Below are 17,509 nucleotides of genomic sequence, written 5' to 3' on the forward strand. Positions count from 1 at the left end.
CTGTTCTACTCAAAAAGGCGGCTGGGAATTTATTTTGGTGCTGAAAGGTGGCTGTTCTATTCTTATCGAAACACAGAAATTGTTTTTTATTTGAAAGTGCATCAAAAAAAAAAATGCCGGTCTTGATAAAAACGTAAGTGGATTTTTTAAAAAAATAAATTAAAATGAAAACACTTGCAGTTGGAATAAATACTAAAATCAAACAATCAGAGAATGCCTCAACTTTAGTATTTTAGAAATTAGTGTGTAACGTAACGCAGATTTGTGTCTGAGAGAAATAAACAAATGCTTCTTCTTCCCCTGGTTGTGTCTGAGAGAAATAAACAAATGCTTCTTCTTCCCCTGGTTGTGTCTGAGAGAAATAAACAAATGCTTCTTCTTCCCCTGGTTGTGTCTGAGAGAAATAAACAAATGCTTCTTCTTCCCCTGGTTGTGTCTGAGAGAAATAAACAAATGCTTCTTCTTCCCCTGGTTGTGTCTGAGAGAAATAAACAAATAAACGCATTTGTTTAATTATTTTCATCTCGAACGACATTTGTTAGTCAAAATTAATCCTGAAAAAATATAAGTTATAAAACCCCATCGCGTACGTTGTCCTTTGACGTATACAACTTCAAGTATAAATAGGATTTTTCTAAAAAAATATTTGTTCCCGAATTGTCCTCAATTGTTGAAATTTTTGTAGAATTTTCGTCCTGAAATTTTTATGAGGTTCTGTAAACTCCAAATCGGAGATATTAAAGAAATCATGTCTTTTTGTTCCCATAGCTGGTGGTTATAACACCTTCAATCGTTCCCAATCGATCAAAGATGCCAAAGTAAATGGTGGAGAGTTGTGTGGTGGCTATATATTTGAAGGTTTCCATAATTATGGTTTAACTGCAACAGAAGTTACTTCAGAGCAGTTGTTACCCATTATGAAGCATTGCCTTAAGGAATTGAATGCTGATAGCGGCAAACCAATAATGCTACCAGGAGCATATACACCATTGTTAGTATTGGAATTAATAAAATTGGGTGTTGATATGTTTGATTCGTCCTATGCATATTGTGCTGCTGTAAATTTCAAAGCGCTATCATTTAGTTGGGACGAAAAGGAAATCGATGTTAGTGCAACGCCATTTATTGATGTTACCGATGATGGGTAAGTGATGTATTCTATTTCAGCATTAAATGTTATAGCTTTTCTCTTTCTAACTGCATCGATGATGAATTGAGCAAGAACTTACGAATTTGTTGGGCAGATAGTGTTGAAGGACAGCCCAATTGCTATTGAAGAGGCATTCTATCCAAGCAAATGCATTGTTCTACAGTTTGCATTGAGAACGAATCTGCCCCAACCACCATAAGTTCGCCAGACATCTCCATTGTGTAGGGTGCCACTGATAAATTACGTGTCCAGGCAAACCGTCATTTCCCTTGGCTCAGACATCCATCGTCTCCGTAAATAGACATCCCGACTTCATAACCTCTGAACGCCGGACTTTTCGGAACCATTGGGAAAGTTGGTGGGCAAGGGTTCAGAGAATTTACCAATCACCGTTTCAGAGAGCTGCAAATTCCCTCAGATCCTCGGGTAGCTGAGAGAACTTTCCGGGGCATCATCACTGCATCATCGTATGCAAATGTTAGCGCTACGCAGTAGAAAATATTCAAATCGGCCAGAATCCCGTCCTGAATACTGATGAGACGAAGATTTTTCCGAGGCATCAGCACAATAGGATGCTGCCGATACAGTACGTGCTTGGGTGTTATCGCAGTGAGAATCCCCCACACAGGCACTTCTTCATGATCTAGAGAGAGAGGTTCAAAGGTACAAATGAGAACCTCTAGATCAACGACTCTATCGGACAGACACACTGATTCAGTTGCACATGCATAACCCAAGTGCAGAGTGAATGACGAACTCGGAGACCACCCCCATCTATGGCAGTCGCCAAAGGCAAACAGCAGTGTTTTAAGCCCAATTAAGATCCGCAGGATGCAGCTGCCTCAATTTGTATTGGGCCCGAATTGATAGCACGATATATAATTCATGTCCTGCATGTAGATTAGGACCGCGCGGCAGGTTGCAATTGCCTTCCTGATTTTTTATGGACACAATCAGTCCAGTTTGCTGAATTTTTGAATCTGGACAGAGAGCAACTAGATAAATGAAAAATATATAGGAACGAACCTATTTGCGATGCTACAACAACAACGCGAATAGGTATTGGGTGAAATAAGGGATTAGCAAGTTGTTTTACGTTAGTTCCTTACGCTCCTTCGCTATTTCCGTCGCCTTTCTAGCTATCACCTGCACCAGTGGTGATATCGGAGAGTTCCCTAAGTACCCGACCATCTGACGGACTGATCAGCTGTCTGACATTCTCTGAAAACTTACTAATGAGCTTACCCATGGTTCAGACGAGTACAAATGCTAGAGATAGTTCGTGTTGGGTGTTCTGTTGACTGAAATGATGAAAAGAAGGAGGTCTAAACCAATAGAAAGGGGTTCCAAGGACCGGGTGTCACAATGATGACGTCTGGCAAGCTGTGACAATCCCCGCTTACGGCTTACTGGTAGGAGCGCTTTCATTTCCCGTAGAGAATATAGATCTATTGATTTGCTCGTCCAGCGCTGTACATTTCTGGTCATTGCTTACAACGGATTGCCAAAGCTCATGGTATCCACCAGCTCTCCTAGAACGGTCTTTCCACAAAACGTTGTAAACATTGAACAGTGATAGGTTTCACAACGTCTGAAATTTCGCTGACTTTGTTGCTGGAATTGCTTCGTTTGTTTGTATTTAAGAGACTGCGGTTGTGTCTAGTGTTCGCCTTGGTCCACTCTGTTGCTCTACTTTATCCGATAAATAGTACAATTTTTTTAAGTTTAAAATCTTTTGTTATTCTTACAACGGTAATTAATGGGGGTTATACTGAACGTAGATTCCCTGAGAGTTTTCTCACTTTACCCTTTAAATTGATGCGAAAAGACCAAATTGATGGTGTCGATGCGCAAAGCGTCCATAGAGCTCGGACCAACTGTGAAAGTTGGTACCTACAATTTTGAGGTAGTTAAAGACTTCGTCTTCCTCTGCACTGCCATAAACACAACAAACAACATCAGTTGTGAAATAAGAAGAAGAATTGGAATGGCCAACAGATGCTACTACGGTCTAAGTAAGCAATTTAAAAACAAAGCCACATCTCGTCAAACAAAAATAACACTATACAAAACGCTGATACTACCCGTGCTAATGTATGGTTCCGAAGCATGGGTACTTGCGCAAGCAGATAAGGCAGTGCTTGGTGTGTTTGAGAGGAAAATTCTTCGAAAGATCTACGGGCCGATTTGCGTTGACGGTGAATATCGACGCCGTATGAACCACGAGCTATATAAGCTATACAAAGACATGAATATAGTTAAACTTATCGAGATTCAACGATTGCGTTGGCTAGGCCATATCATGAGAATGAGCGATGATGAACCCGCTAAAAAGGCGTATGAATACATGCCAGGTGCACGCAGAATCGGCAGGCCTAAGCTTCGATGGAGCGAACAAGTGGATGAAGTGGTATTCCAAAAAGTCAAGCGAAAAACAGAGAGGAATGGAGATCTTTCCTTAGTTCGGTCTATGGAACAAATGTTCTCATGGTTTAATAATAAAGGTTAGCTAAAGCTTTCTGTCAAATTAATTTTTTTCTTTCGACTGTTCCTAAAACGTCAAAACAATATACACAATCTGTGTATGTGTTTGTGTTGTTTGAAAAATATGCCAAACAATTTTAAAAACAATCGAATTCAATGATTTTTAAATTTGTTTTTAGAACATTTGTCATGGTAGAACAAAAAAAGGTAGCAGCAATACCCAGCTGACTGAACTGGGTTGTAGTGTTAGTGTCAAATTTCATATGACATTTTATACATTCATTTCTATTTCGATGTACATTAGGGACATATATTTTTTGAGAAAAAAAAAATATATCATTCGGAAAAAAACCATTTCCCAGAAAGACTTCTTCATATCAATGATATGTAACCTCCTCCAAGTTCGAACGATAAGCCGCGCAGTAAATCACCGCTTATAGAGGCGATACAACGTTTGTTAATAGGTATGTGAGGTATTTTGTTAAAATTTAAAAAAATAAAGCCCTAATAAACATGTGCTTCTTTGATTTCTAAAACAAAACATTGAAACAGCTTCTCCTTTTTCTATGAATTTCCAGCGACCCCAAACTTTTCTGCAAGAATTCTACTTTCTTCGAAAATGTATGCATTTAGTGGAATGATGTGGAAACATAAAAATTGAAAATGTAACTAATTTTCATTCATGTTTTCCAAAATATTCAACCAAATGTGAAAAATTATTAGTTTTTTAAATTCCAATAATTTATAGACATTTCCTTGTTTTGTTTACAAATACAACTGGCAGTAACGTTACAAACAAAAACAAATTCCTTTGTCCCTGCAAACATTTTTTCAAAATTTTAATCGCTTAAAGATAATCTGCGATTCGCGGGGAAGATCAATTCAATCGCGGAAGAGCGCGCCTAATGATAACCTGCGAATCGCCGACATAAAGTAACTGTGTCCGGGAAGCGAATCGCGAGGAAGAATCGCAGATTAATCATCTGGAAGATCTTCAGAAGATCAACATGTAAAGAAAAATTAAAAAAGAATAGAACAACAATAAAGTAACAAAAGCTTCGTTCCAGAACTTTTTTTAATGGTAAATGTGTCAAAAGAGAAAACCGTCGAAAATGAGTTCCACATACCCATTTTTCCAAAATGTACGGGAACGGAAAAATGGCGAAAACGGCATAAAAACTGGAACAAATGTCAAAGTCGACATGTCAGCCAATCCGAAGCCGGCATATTTTTGCTCGCCCAAATTTGTCGTGTAAAAAGTTTCTAAAGAGAAAGCCATTCAGCGCCATTTTTGTTCAAAGAGAAGTGAACATTTTGCAACTTTGTTGTTGTACGGGAACGCATTTTGGGCAAAAGTGTGTTAAATGTGTAAAAACGTTTTAGTTCTGGAACAAAGCTAAAGTGTCTGCCAACACACGTATGTGTGTCCGGCACATATACTATGTTTACATTTATGAAATCCACTCGATTTCATCTGTCAATTCCATTGTGTATACGTCAAATGAAAACTCATCTGAAATCGATTGGATTTCATTTGACGTTTGAGCAATGGAATTGACAGTTGATATCGAGTGGATTTAGTAAATGTAAACATAGTATACGGTACATTGAGTGTCGCGTTACAACAACCACATGAACAATTCGAGAACAAACTTGGCATCGCTTAAGCGCTCGGCACATACGGTGCATTGCGTTACAACAACCACATGAAAAAAGTGTAAGTGATGCCAAGTTTTTTGAAAAATAACAACAAGGCTGGCATGGTACAATAATACAGGTAGCATTATCATGCCAGCTGATGGTAACATAATGTGCCAACTGCATTGAATTGATGTCAAATTCTGACACCTTATGTTACCAACAATTGCCGATGCGGCTACCTGTGTATTTGTACCATGACATGCACAACAATAAAGTTAAGCGGGGTACACACGATCAGTTTTGACTGTCGATTTCTCGGAAATATCGATAAATGTCAAACTGTCCAGCAACCACAAAATATTTTGATCGTGTGTACTAGTGCTGGCGAAAAATCGATGGCACTATCGATAATATCGATTGTTATTTAAAAATTCAATATCGATAGATAGTTTTGCCTATCGATATTATCGGAATAAAAACCCCTAACCTGAAATCCATTGAAATAAACAGAAATTTCGCTGTTTTTCGGTTATGTGTGTGTAAGAAAGTAAGTCCGTAGTCACACGTACACATTTTTCGGTAAAATAAAATGTATTTTTTACATTTTTTATAAAATAAAAGCGTTTGTTTATTCTCCTTTACCTTTCTGTGAACTACTTTTACATAATTTCAAGAAAATCATTGACATTTCCGCCATTTTCATCTCCAAATTATTGGCGATGACAACTTAACGATAATATCGATAGCAATCGATATTTTAAAACATTATATCGAAAATATCTAATGTTGGGAATATCGATGGTTTGCCAGCTCTAGTGTGTACCCCACTTAACAAAGTGTCGGCCAACACATACCCTGGGCCATGGTACAATTACAATGGTAGATGCATCGGCGAATTGCTACAACAAAGCAACTTTTTTTGTAATGTAAACTGTCAAAATTTTTGGCCTCTTGTTGCCTCTTTTTATCGCTTGTGTTTATCTATAAAGTGTAGACATGCTATCTCTTATGGCCCCGGCACATACGGTGCGTTGTGCGTTGCGTCACGCGTTAGAAACAACAACCGCATGAAAAAAATGTAAGTGATGCCAAGTTTGTTCTTGAAGTTTTCATGTGGTTGTTGTAACGCGACGCACAACGTACCGTATGTGCCGGGGCCATTACTTACCGAATCATATGGTTTTTTGTTTAGATTTTTCATGGCGAATTCATAGTTTTTTGACGCTTTAGATTCGATCAGCTGGGCTGAGGCATCTACCTTTCTAATTGTACCATGCCCTCGGCCAAATCATAGAGCTGGCAAACCATCGATATTCCCAACATTAGATATTTTCGATATAATGTTTTAAAATATCGATTGCTATCGATATTATCGTTTAGTTGTCATCGCCATTAATTTGGAGATGAAAATGGCGGAAATGTCAATGATTTTCTTGAAATTATGCAAAAGTAGTTCACAGAAATGCTTTTATTTTATAAAAATGTAAAAAATACATTTTATTTTACTGAAAAATGTGTACGTGTGAAATTTCTATTTATTTCAATGGATTTCAGGTTAGGGGTTTTTATTCCGATAATATCGATAGGCAAAACTATCTATCGATATTGAATTTATTAATAACAATCGATATTATCGATAGTGCCATCGATTTTTTGCCAGCTCTACCAAATCATGGTACAATTACATAGGTAGATGCCTTAATTCGCCACGAAAAATCAAAATAAAAACCATATGATTTTGTAAGTAAGAGATAGAATGTCTTCGCTTTATAGACAAACACAAGCGATGAAAAGAGACAACAAGAGACCAATTGGCGAAAATTTTGACAGTTTACATTACAAAAAAAGTTGCTTTGTTGTAGCAATTCTACCTATGTAAAGCCCTCGGCACATACGGTCCGTTTAGTGACACGTTGGGACACACGTTGTCCCAAAAAAGTTAAATTATGTTTAACTTTAAAGCGTCAGCCATGTTGTTGTTTTTCAAAAAACTTGGCATCACCTACACATTTTTCATGTGGTTGTTGTAGCGCGAAGCTCAACGCATCGTATGTGCCGAGCGCTTAATTGTGCCATGTGCGGCAGTCATATTGTTGTTTTGCAAAAAACTTGGCATCCCTTGGCACTCAACGCACAGTATGTGCCGAGGCCTTAAAAGCAACTGCACATACGGCGCGTTGAGCGTTGCGTTTCAACAACCACATGAAAACTTCAAGAACAAACTTGGCATCACTTACACATTTTTCATGTGGTTGTTGTTTTCAACGCGCAATGCGTCGCACAACGGACCGTATGTATTTGGCCCATAAGAGACAATTCTATAACAAAATGGAAGAAACAATTTTTGCAACCATTTTTTGTGGTGTTTAGTCAAAGTGGCTTTAAGGGGTACTTTACACGGTATGTTTTTTACATATGGGTTGTCACTTATGCCATACAAAATGTATATGCAAAGTGACAACTCATATGTAAAAAACATATCGTGTAAAGTACCCATAAGTATTTTAACCATTTGATCAAGTTTTGGTTGTTTTTGCGTGTTGACAATAACAAAAAATCTGGCAACAGTAGATTTGTAATACTGTTTGTGTGAAAAATCTTGGATTCTTGTTGGCTGGTTGTCGCTCGCTAATTTCACAAATTTATGGATAGAATGGGGCCTCCAAAAAAGTCTAAAAAGGAGAAGTTTGGCTCCGAAAAGTTCGGTGAGTTGGAGGATTTCGAATACTAATACTACATAAGGGTCTTAATGAAAAATTTCAAATTATTTACCCAAAGGGAAAAAACGTAGAGCCGAAGATGATGCTTATACCCAGCTTGTGGAAGACAATGATTCCATGGATTTCAGTGAAGGGGATGGCGTACCGGGAGCTGCTTCCAAGAACGCCGAAACCAATGATGAGGGAATAATGACGGATGAGTATGGAGCTAAAGATTATCGTGCACAAATGGAACTAAAAACGGACCATACAAACCGTCCCTTATGGGTGGCACCAAATGGTCACATTTTTTTGGAATCATTTTCACCAGTATACAAACATGCTCATGATTTTCTTATTGCCATTTCGGAACCGGTGTGCCGTCCAGAACATATTCATGAGTACAAGCTTACCGCTTACAGTTTGTACGCTGCTGTCTCCGTGGGATTGCAAACCCATGACATTGTTGAATATTTAAAAAGACTGAGTAAAACATCTATACCCGAAGGAATAGTGGAATTCATAAAGTTGTGTACACTGTCATATGGCAAAGTGAAATTGGTATTGAAACACAATCGCTACTTTATAGAATCGCCACATCCGGATATATTACAAAAATTGCTAAAAGATCCAGTCATTCAGCAGTGTCGTCTTAAACGAGAAGAGGGCGAGGCCTTTATACAGGGAACCTTAGAAAAACAAGCTATCACACAATTCGGAACAAAAATCCCCGAAGGCGCTTCCAAACCTGATGCAAAAACTGCTCCAAATGCACCGGCAGCAGTAAATCCAGATGGTACCACAGCAGTTCCCGATGATATTACCAACTTTTATGATAAAATTGACAATGAAGAAGAAGACGAAGATGAAGCCAACTTGAATACAGTTTCGTTTGAGGTTAGCCAGGAAAAAATTGAAGTTATTCAAAAGCGATGTATAGAAATAGAACATCCTCTATTGGCAGAGTACGATTTTCGTAATGATACTCACAATCCAGATATAAATATTGATTTAAAGCCTGCCGCTGTTCTGAGACCTTACCAAGAAAAGAGTTTACGAAAAATGTTTGGTAATGGTAGAGCCAGATCGGGTGTAATCGTACTTCCTTGTGGTGCAGGTACGTTTGTTGTGATATGGGTAAATCTGTATACTAACGTACATATATTAATTGTTCATAGGTAAATCATTGGTTGGTGTCACTGCTTGCTGCACCGTCAGAAAACGTGCCTTAGTTCTGTGTAACAGTGGTGTATCTGTGGAACAATGGAAACAGCAGTTTAAGATGTGGTCTACGGCAGATGACAGCATGATTTGTCGTTTTACCTCTGAAGCTAAAGATAAACCTATGGGTTGTGGCATTCTGATAACCACTTACTCTATGATTACTCATACGCAGAAACGTTCATGGGAAGCAGAGCAAACAATGCGTTGGTTGCAGGAACAAGAATGGGGTATAATGGTGTTGGATGAAGTACACACTATTCCGGCAAAAATGTTCCGAAGAGTATTAACAATTGTTCAGTCTCATTGCAAACTTGGTCTAACGGCCACTCTGTTGCGTGAAGATGACAAAATTGCTGATTTGAATTTCCTCATTGGTCCAAAGTTGTACGAAGCGAATTGGTTGGAATTGCAGAAGAAAGGCTATATTGCTCGTGTACAGTGTGCCGAGGTCTGGTGCCCTATGTCACCAGAATTCTATCGTGAATATCTTACGGCGAAAACTTCAAAGAAAATGTTATTATACGTCATGAATCCATCCAAATTCCGCAGTTGTCAATTTCTTATAAAATACCACGAACTTCGTGGAGACAAAACAATTGTTTTCTCAGATAATGTGTTTGCTTTGAAGCACTATGCCATAAAAATGAATAAACCCTTTATTTACGGTCCGACATCCCAGAATGAACGTATACAAATCTTACAAAATTTTAAATTCAACCAAAAAGTTAACACAATTTTTGTATCGAAAGTAGCTGATACTAGTTTTGATTTGCCAGAAGCTAATGTTTTGATACAAATTTCATCACATGGTGGTTCACGTCGTCAAGAAGCCCAACGTCTCGGTCGTATTTTGCGTGCCAAAAAAGGTGCTATTGCCGAGGAATACAACGCCTTCTTCTACACTCTTGTGTCACAAGACACAATGGAAATGAGTTACTCTCGCAAACGTCAACGTTTCTTGGTTAATCAAGGCTACAGTTACAAAGTTATTACCCATCTCAGTGGCATGGATACTGATCCGGATTTGTTTTATAAAAATCGAGAGGAACAGGCTCAGCTATTACAGCAGGTATTATCTGCATCTGATCTGGACTGTGAGGATGAGAAAATTCCCGGTGAGCCAGGTTACAGACCTAGCAGCTCAACAAGTGCAAAACGGGCTGGTGGTCTCAGTTCTATGTCTGGAGGTGATGATGCCGTCTATTATGAACATCGCAAAAAGAACTCAGGAAATATTCATCCATTATTTAAAAAGTTTCGTGGTGTCTAATTATTGGAAAATTTATGAAATGAAGACAGAGTTTGTTAATGCATGCAATGCTTGCTTATTACTGTAATATTAAGTTTTTATCTCTTTAAATAAATATTTGATACAATTTGTGTGTTAAAAGCTAAGTAATATTTCTATTCAATATCTAGGGGGAGTATTGGTTCAGAATCATTAAGGATTTTTATTTGTGTACAAAGGAATGGATATGAAATGCCGGAGAAACGGCGACATCTCCAATGGTTTTGACAATGGATTTTTGTGGACTTATGTTCCACTCTGAGATAATGGAGGCTTTTGAGGCATATTGACTAATTTGTCTTTAAGGAGGGTCGTAGGTTCCATGGAGGAATCCCGTCTATAGGGGTTATCATGAACGGCAATTCCCCGTGAATTTTTCACTTTCTCCCTTAAGTTGCAACGGTGGAAAGACAAAACTCACGGGGAAATTTCATTCATGATAACCCCGTATAAGTTCGACCACAGAGATGGAAGTTGGTCAATTAAAATGTGAGACGATTTACCAACTTTGCACAACCTACAGTACACAATATATAAGTACATCCTACTTCATACTAGTCATGAATCTATCAAGACAAAGGCCTATAGTCACCGTCACAGAAAACCTGCTGGAACATGTCATTCTACCAACGTCAAAAACAAAGCCATATACTGAAGCTTTGTTGGTTGTATGCTTTAACACGTTCACGGACGCAAAAAAGCTCAGAGGGGTGCAAAAAACGACATCCAATTTTTTTCGAAATTAATTTTTGTGCATTTATTAATTAATTATTAATATTATAACACTATGCATCACTGAAAATGCAAACAACTTCTAGTATGCATTTTTTGAAAGTACATATTTAGACTACAAAAACCCTAGTAGGGTTTTGTCCTGTCAGATCCAATTCGGATTTTATGGCCTCATCTAAACCGGGCTAAATCTACACTTTTTTGCATTTATCAGGCGAATAGGAATTTGGCCTTGCTGTCTTTTGAAAAAACCGCATAAGAAAAACTCCATCTAGAGCATCAAAATCTATAAAATATAGAAAATTTTACATAGTTGCTGAAATTCTGGTCAGTATCGGCTAAACTATTGGGAGTTGAACCAAGTAACCTTTTGCAAAAATCTGAAGTTCTCAACAATTCTTTAGAATATTCTGAAACTCTAAAATGCTTACTTCATGTTGTTTCAGCGGTATTTTTGCATCATATCTTTCACAACACGTATTTCAAACACAGTTCACACCAACAGTTTACTCTCGCATTTCGGATTTCACTACATTATTGACATTTTTATTAAATCGTCTTTGAAAAATGTACTGAAAACCACCGGATAGAGGCATTTTAATAACAATGGCATGTTCTAAACAGTTGTGTATTACATTCCAGGGAATATTTTTCCAGAAGTAAATATTCAGAAAAAATTAACGATTTTGGAGATAGGGTGCGAAATGTGTAAAAATTGTGGCATTTTTGCATATATTTTGAAATTTGATGCAATAAATGTAGTTTTTTGAGTTCATCATTTCTCCAAATATTTTATTCTTGTCCTTATCTACAAATTTGCTTCAGAGGTCAAAAGAAGATTCGCATTGGTTTCTGAGATATAGCCCCGAATTTCTTTAAAAACTCAATATTTAACCATGTTTAGATGGGGCCATAAAATCCGCGCTGGATCTGACACAACAAAACCCAACTAGGGTTTCCTGTCGTTTGGGTCTGTACTTTCAAAAAATTCTCAGTTCGAATTGTTTGCACAAGATCACCTTAAAAATGTTGCACAGTGTAATTGTTTATTTATTATATTTAGGATATATATGAAATGAGTCCTGTTGTGTACATAAATCACAAAAACATGCGATTGTATAGAAGTAAATGACTAAAGATTGACTTTGCATGTGAATGCTATAGCATTCACGTCATCCTACGTCAACATGAAAATTAATGCTATAGCATTCACGTCCGCGAACGTGTTATGTCTTCTTATTCTTCTATTTCTTTGGAATGTTTGAAAGTAGGAACTTAAAGTTAAAGCTAACTTTCGGTAACCGATATAGAGTCCTTTTTCTGTAAAACTTCAAGTTTTACGTTTATTCCTACCAATTATAATTATTACATGTATGCGAAGTATTCATTTTCCTTTTACATTTAGAAAAACGTCGAGTGGATTAAAAGAATGGGCAATTTTGGAACTACAGGGGGATCTAGAAGTAAGGACCAATGAGGATATGCATGATCAATTTGTGGGCGATCTCTATTACAATAAATATGGACAACCTGTAAGTACAGCTACAAATAAATAAGTACTAACAAAAGCGGGCTTTAACTTAAAATGTTATTTAGATTCTCATAATAGGTCACCATATATTACAAGGAAGAGAACAAAAATTGGAAAAACCATTTGCCGTTCTGGAAAAATCCAAAACCAATGAAGGTCAACATCTTTTAGATCAAACAGTAACAAATCTAAATGCAAGTGTCATAAACAATACTGTTGATCGAACTTTATTGGATAACACTGTTGCTCTGGAGAATAAGACCAAACAACGAACTGAATATACAGTCCAGGCGATTGTTACCAAAAAGCTAACATTCAAATCAAGACCAAAGCCTATTATAGCAAATGTAGCAAAAAGTGTTTAGAAATACATATGATAATTTCACATTTATTTATTTTCTTTTTAGAAATTTTCAAAAATATATTAGCTGTGTATAAATAAAATATTTAAACGATTTCCATTTCACGTTCAATGCCCACGAATTTTAACTGCTCTGTGGGACCGTATCTGTAGTCGAAGAATAACTCCTCTCCAGGCTGGATAGCTCGTTTGGCGAAGATGCCAATACGATGATCACCTGTAACCATCATGACCTTAGCATAGCAATTGGGATTGATGGAATGGTTGGCGAAACGTATTTTATTGCCTTTACGTGTGGCATCTACAACAAAGTCGTTATTCAAATTGAATAAGAACGAACACATGTATTTGTCGTAAACTTTTCCACGGCGATCGGCCTCATCTTGAGATATTATCTCACCGCAGTATTCGGAGATGAATTCATTCTTTTGAGCTCCTTCCTTTAAGAAAATACCCCAGCCAGCAACATCTGAAGGTGCCATTAGTAAATGTTTATCTATAAAAAGACGTTGCATAAATTACATATGTATATTATGAGAGTATTTACAGAAAAACACTTACGTAGACCTCTTTGAACACAAACATTTTTGCATGTAATCTTTGTTAGTTTAAATTGGTCTGCTCCGCATGCCTGGCACAGATCTGGGTCACATTCGCGTACAGCCAAATAACAAGGACACTGTTTGGTATTACATTGCGCCTTACAACGACAGCCTGGAAATCGATTTTGACAATCACTGCTACAATTACAGAATTTCTCGCAAAAGTTCTGTGTCTGAATGCATGAACAATTCATATCACAAGGACCGGGGTGATCACAAGGTGTATAATTGTAGACATGATTCGACGATGAATCCTTTTTGAGCTGTATTTTACGGCAATGTAAAGACCACAGACGCTGTTTCTTCTTCTTCTTGCGCGGTGGTGTATAATCCTGACGAAGTTCTTCAATGCTGAACTCAGCAGCCTCTTTTTGGGCGAATTCATAAACCTTAAAAAACAATACCATAGTTACTCTGCTATGTAATAAAAGAAATGTAATTTAAAAAACCTGTTCACATGTCTTGGTCAACATAATTTGGGCTATGGCACAGTAATTTTTTAAAAATACTTTGTGCAATGTCCGGAATAGTGATTGATCTGCACCAGTCCAGTCGCATTTGACGTTTGAGGTATTCATCATGCCAGCTTAAAAAATGATGTACCAATATTCATTTATTCAATTATTTGACTTGCCATGAAACACTACTATTGGACATACCCATTATTGAATTTATTTCTGCTGATGCAGCACTTGTTACAGTTCCGTTCTCTTTAGTTTGATCATTGTTGAACTCTTTATTGCTGAATTGGCTGTTACTATCGTTACTGTCCTCCGAACTAGCCTCATTACAGGAATCAATTGGCGGAGTTTTGTTATCAGCTGCAAGTTTTTCCTTCATGCCTTCCTACAGATAATATAATTAAAAGTTGATAATAAAAATACTTTCCGAGCGAAGTAATTGTCAATAAAATATGTTTGGAAAGATGGATTTTATAGCTGAATATGTGTATAACGATACGAAGTCACTGCATTCAATTATTCAGATACTTTTCAAAATACTTACCAAAAGCATATAACAATTGTTACTACATGGCTCGGTAAACGGTTTCATTTCTGGGAAACGGCGTTTTTGCAAATTTGGTCCAGAATGTCCCACTTGAAAACCTAAAAGTATATGTGAAAATATTAATATACTGATGACTAGCACATACAAATGTTCAGATTAAGTGAATTTTTGAAATGCCATTAATTTTGTTACTCTTGATTGTCCAATTGCTGATTGATAATAGGTAAAGAAATTCCCTGAGTTAATGAATGTTAAGATGAATGAATCTCACAAAATCAAAATGTAACATATTACATTATATATAGCGCCAATTACTAGTACATTTTCTTTAATGTTATTGAGAATTTCGTTTCAATTTAGAAAGTCGTTTTAAAATATCAGAAATAATGATACAAAGTTATAAATGAAGTTGCAATTATGAATTTTACTTGAATTGTTGTCTAGGAAATTTAGTTGAGGATGATGTTTTGGCGTTTCGATACTTTTCTGTTGTTAATGTTTTTTATATTAGAGCATAAAATGATATACATCGAATGATATAAAATGGGGAATATGGTCGATCAATGACGTGTAGTAGAGGAACATACAAATAAAAAACATACAACAACAGCTACAACTCACCGTGAGTTGGATGACCTGAATTTGTAGTAAATATTTAATTATTTATTTATAGAACGATTATACTCAGTTTTTAACGGCATTGTAATTGTTTATATTATTGCAATATAAACCAAATATAAAAAAGAATAAAAAGTAGAAAGTATTCCATTGAATTCATATGCTTGTTGCAACTTGTAATTTTATGAAAATGTACTTACGATGTAGAAAACAATCGTATTTGAAGCAACGCCTACAGAATAATGTATGGAACGAATGAAGTGTTCTTTCTCGTGAAACACTTTCCGCCTTTTCACCATCAATATTTGGGGTACATTCCTGCGGTCGCTCTGGATCTTGGTGTTCTGTCAACTCAATGTATCTGAAAACATACAAAAATGACAAATTTGTGTATAATTTCTAAACCGCTTCACGAAAAGTCCTTGCAAATACTAGAGAAAGGAAGCACAATTATATGTACTTACTTTTCTTTAAGTTCCTGTGCCGTCCCTTTATCTGGAAAATTAGAACTTATAGCTTGAAAAATAATAGGTGGTGGAAATGGTAACTTTTCTGTTAAATTATCTGCAGGCTTCTTTTCGTCACCAGAATCTTCCTTCTCTTTATTGATATCTTCATTTTCGGTATTCTTTTGTTCATCGGTTTCAATTATTTTGTCTTTCTTTTCTTCACTTTCAGTATCAGTTTCCTTTTCTTTCATATCTTTACCGTCAACGACTGAATCCTTATCGTCTTCTTTTGGTTTATCCTTAACATCATCATTTTTTACAACTTCAATTTTTAATGGAGCTCCAGTAATTTCCTCAATTTCTTTTGGATAAGTTCGCATTAAAGCATGTACTAGCTCGACAAATATTGAATCGTCCATAAATGAGGGATCTTTATCGCCATGAACTTTACCATCGTAGTTCTTTATTAGTTCCTCAATAAATTTGCCATCTTTGTCGAGTACTTCATCGCCCATATAGGGAATATTGTGAAGCACCGTTTCATCTTCTACCATGAAATTTTGCTGGGTAGGTGCCCAAGTGTACATAGTTGGTATAGGTGTGACTGCATTTATAACACAAATTGGCACTTGTTGAGTACCGCCTCCATTATAAACTGTCACTTCAGCTCGTTTAACGCAGTCCACATGTGGTGGGTCATATGGTTGGGCCTGCCAAACCTTGGGCTCACAATATAAATCTTGAACATTGTAATTGTGTTCATCCCTGTAAATAAATTGGAGCATGATAGGAGAAGATAGAACTCTAGTTTCGTAAAAACTCTCCGATTTTTTGAATTTCCGGAGGTATATATTGTTGCGCTGATTATGGGAATGTATATTTTTTTGAGGGTTTAATGGAAAAAATCCGGGTCCAGTTTTCGGGCTACATCCCCTGAACACCTGAAAATAACCATCATATGACCACTTGTTGGATATGTATTTCCATAAGCTTTCCAATGATACAATGATTTAGTAGCTATCGATTCAGTAGAGCCGGGTCAGCCGGGTTTTGCACCAGGACTTTCGGTCAAATAACGTGGTAACCGGGTCCGTCCCCCCAAAAAAAATATACATTCCCATGATCAGCGCAACAATACCTACCTCTAGAGAATCGGAGAGTTCTTACTAAACTATAGTTAAGCCGAGTAGATTGTTGTGGGTAATATAACATGTTTCTACAAACCAATTTTTAATCCATGCATCTTTTATTTCATCTGCTCTTTTGTAGCGTTTCTGTTGCCTAATTTTCATATATTCCTTCTTGACACGTCTCTTCCATTCCAAGGGAACCTTTACATTATTCGTCATATTTGTGTATTTATCGTTGCCTCATTGAGTAAAAGAATTGAAATAATTTGATAATTTTTTCTTGCTTAGTTTATTTCAGTAATAAAATATGTTTCACGGAGTTTTTCGCAAAAACACATACAAGGGGCGCCAATAACAAGCAGAGTTGCCAATTTAAGTCGATTTCCGATAAATCGATGAGTCAATTTTTGTTTACGAGGCTTTCTTAGTCCGTGTTTAGACACACAAATTTCTCGGGAAAGTAAATTCAGTTTTAAGCCTTTACCTAATTAACTGCGTGTTGCGTGTGCGTTCAAAAATACAAAAACAAAATACATGTATTTCAAATTGAAAACAAAAACAAATACATGTATGTTGTTTTTGTTTTTTTTGA

The 17,509-nt window shown here is 36.7% G+C and overlaps 3 protein-coding genes across 5 annotated transcripts; 2 read left to right on the plus strand and 1 right to left on the minus strand.

The window, feature by feature from the left end:
• Positions 1-2: 2 nt before the first annotated feature.
• Positions 3-13,220, plus strand: LOC141400996 (chromosome transmission fidelity protein 8 homolog). Of its 2 annotated transcripts, XM_073980751.1 has the most exons (4): positions 28-133; positions 769-1,144; positions 12,624-12,750; positions 12,815-13,220. In XM_073980751.1, the coding sequence occupies exons 2-4, from the start codon at positions 918-920 to the stop codon at positions 13,112-13,114; spliced, it is 654 nt and encodes a 217-aa protein (XP_073836852.1). In that variant the 5' UTR covers positions 28-133; positions 769-917; the 3' UTR covers positions 13,115-13,220. The 2 variants fall into 2 exon arrangements, with proteins under 2 accessions (XP_073836853.1, XP_073836852.1); XM_073980752.1 differs by lacking the exon at positions 769-1,144 and having other exon boundaries at positions 3-133.
• Positions 7,556-10,593, plus strand: hay (ATP-dependent DNA helicase hay). Its single transcript, XM_073980742.1, has 4 exons — positions 7,556-7,663; positions 7,776-7,980; positions 8,054-9,091; positions 9,153-10,593. Exons 2-4 carry the CDS (start codon positions 7,920-7,922, stop codon positions 10,466-10,468), a joined length of 2,415 nt encoding a protein of 804 aa, XP_073836843.1. The 5' UTR covers positions 7,556-7,663; positions 7,776-7,919; the 3' UTR covers positions 10,469-10,593.
• E(z) (histone-lysine N-methyltransferase E(z)) lies at positions 13,118-17,426 on the minus strand. 2 transcript variants are annotated; one of them, XM_073980743.1, is made up of 9 exons: positions 17,012-17,274; positions 15,803-16,552; positions 15,539-15,699; positions 15,342-15,356; positions 14,718-14,818; positions 14,372-14,558; positions 14,162-14,298; positions 13,672-14,101; positions 13,118-13,606 (listed from the first exon to the last, which is right to left on the minus strand). In XM_073980743.1, the coding sequence occupies exons 1-9, from the start codon at positions 17,134-17,136 to the stop codon at positions 13,197-13,199; spliced, it is 2,316 nt and encodes a 771-aa protein (XP_073836844.1). In that variant the 5' UTR covers positions 17,137-17,274; the 3' UTR covers positions 13,118-13,196. The 2 variants fall into 2 exon arrangements, with proteins under 2 accessions (XP_073836844.1, XP_073836845.1); XM_073980744.1 differs by lacking the exon at positions 15,342-15,356 and having other exon boundaries at positions 17,012-17,426.
• Between the last annotated feature and the right edge of the window lie 83 nt (positions 17,427-17,509).

This window comes from Musca autumnalis, unplaced genomic scaffold (genome assembly GCF_047663935.1).
Source record: "Musca autumnalis isolate F117 unplaced genomic scaffold, ASM4766393v1 scaffold_4, whole genome shotgun sequence".
Lineage (NCBI taxonomy): Eukaryota > Metazoa > Arthropoda > Insecta > Diptera > Muscidae > Musca > Musca autumnalis.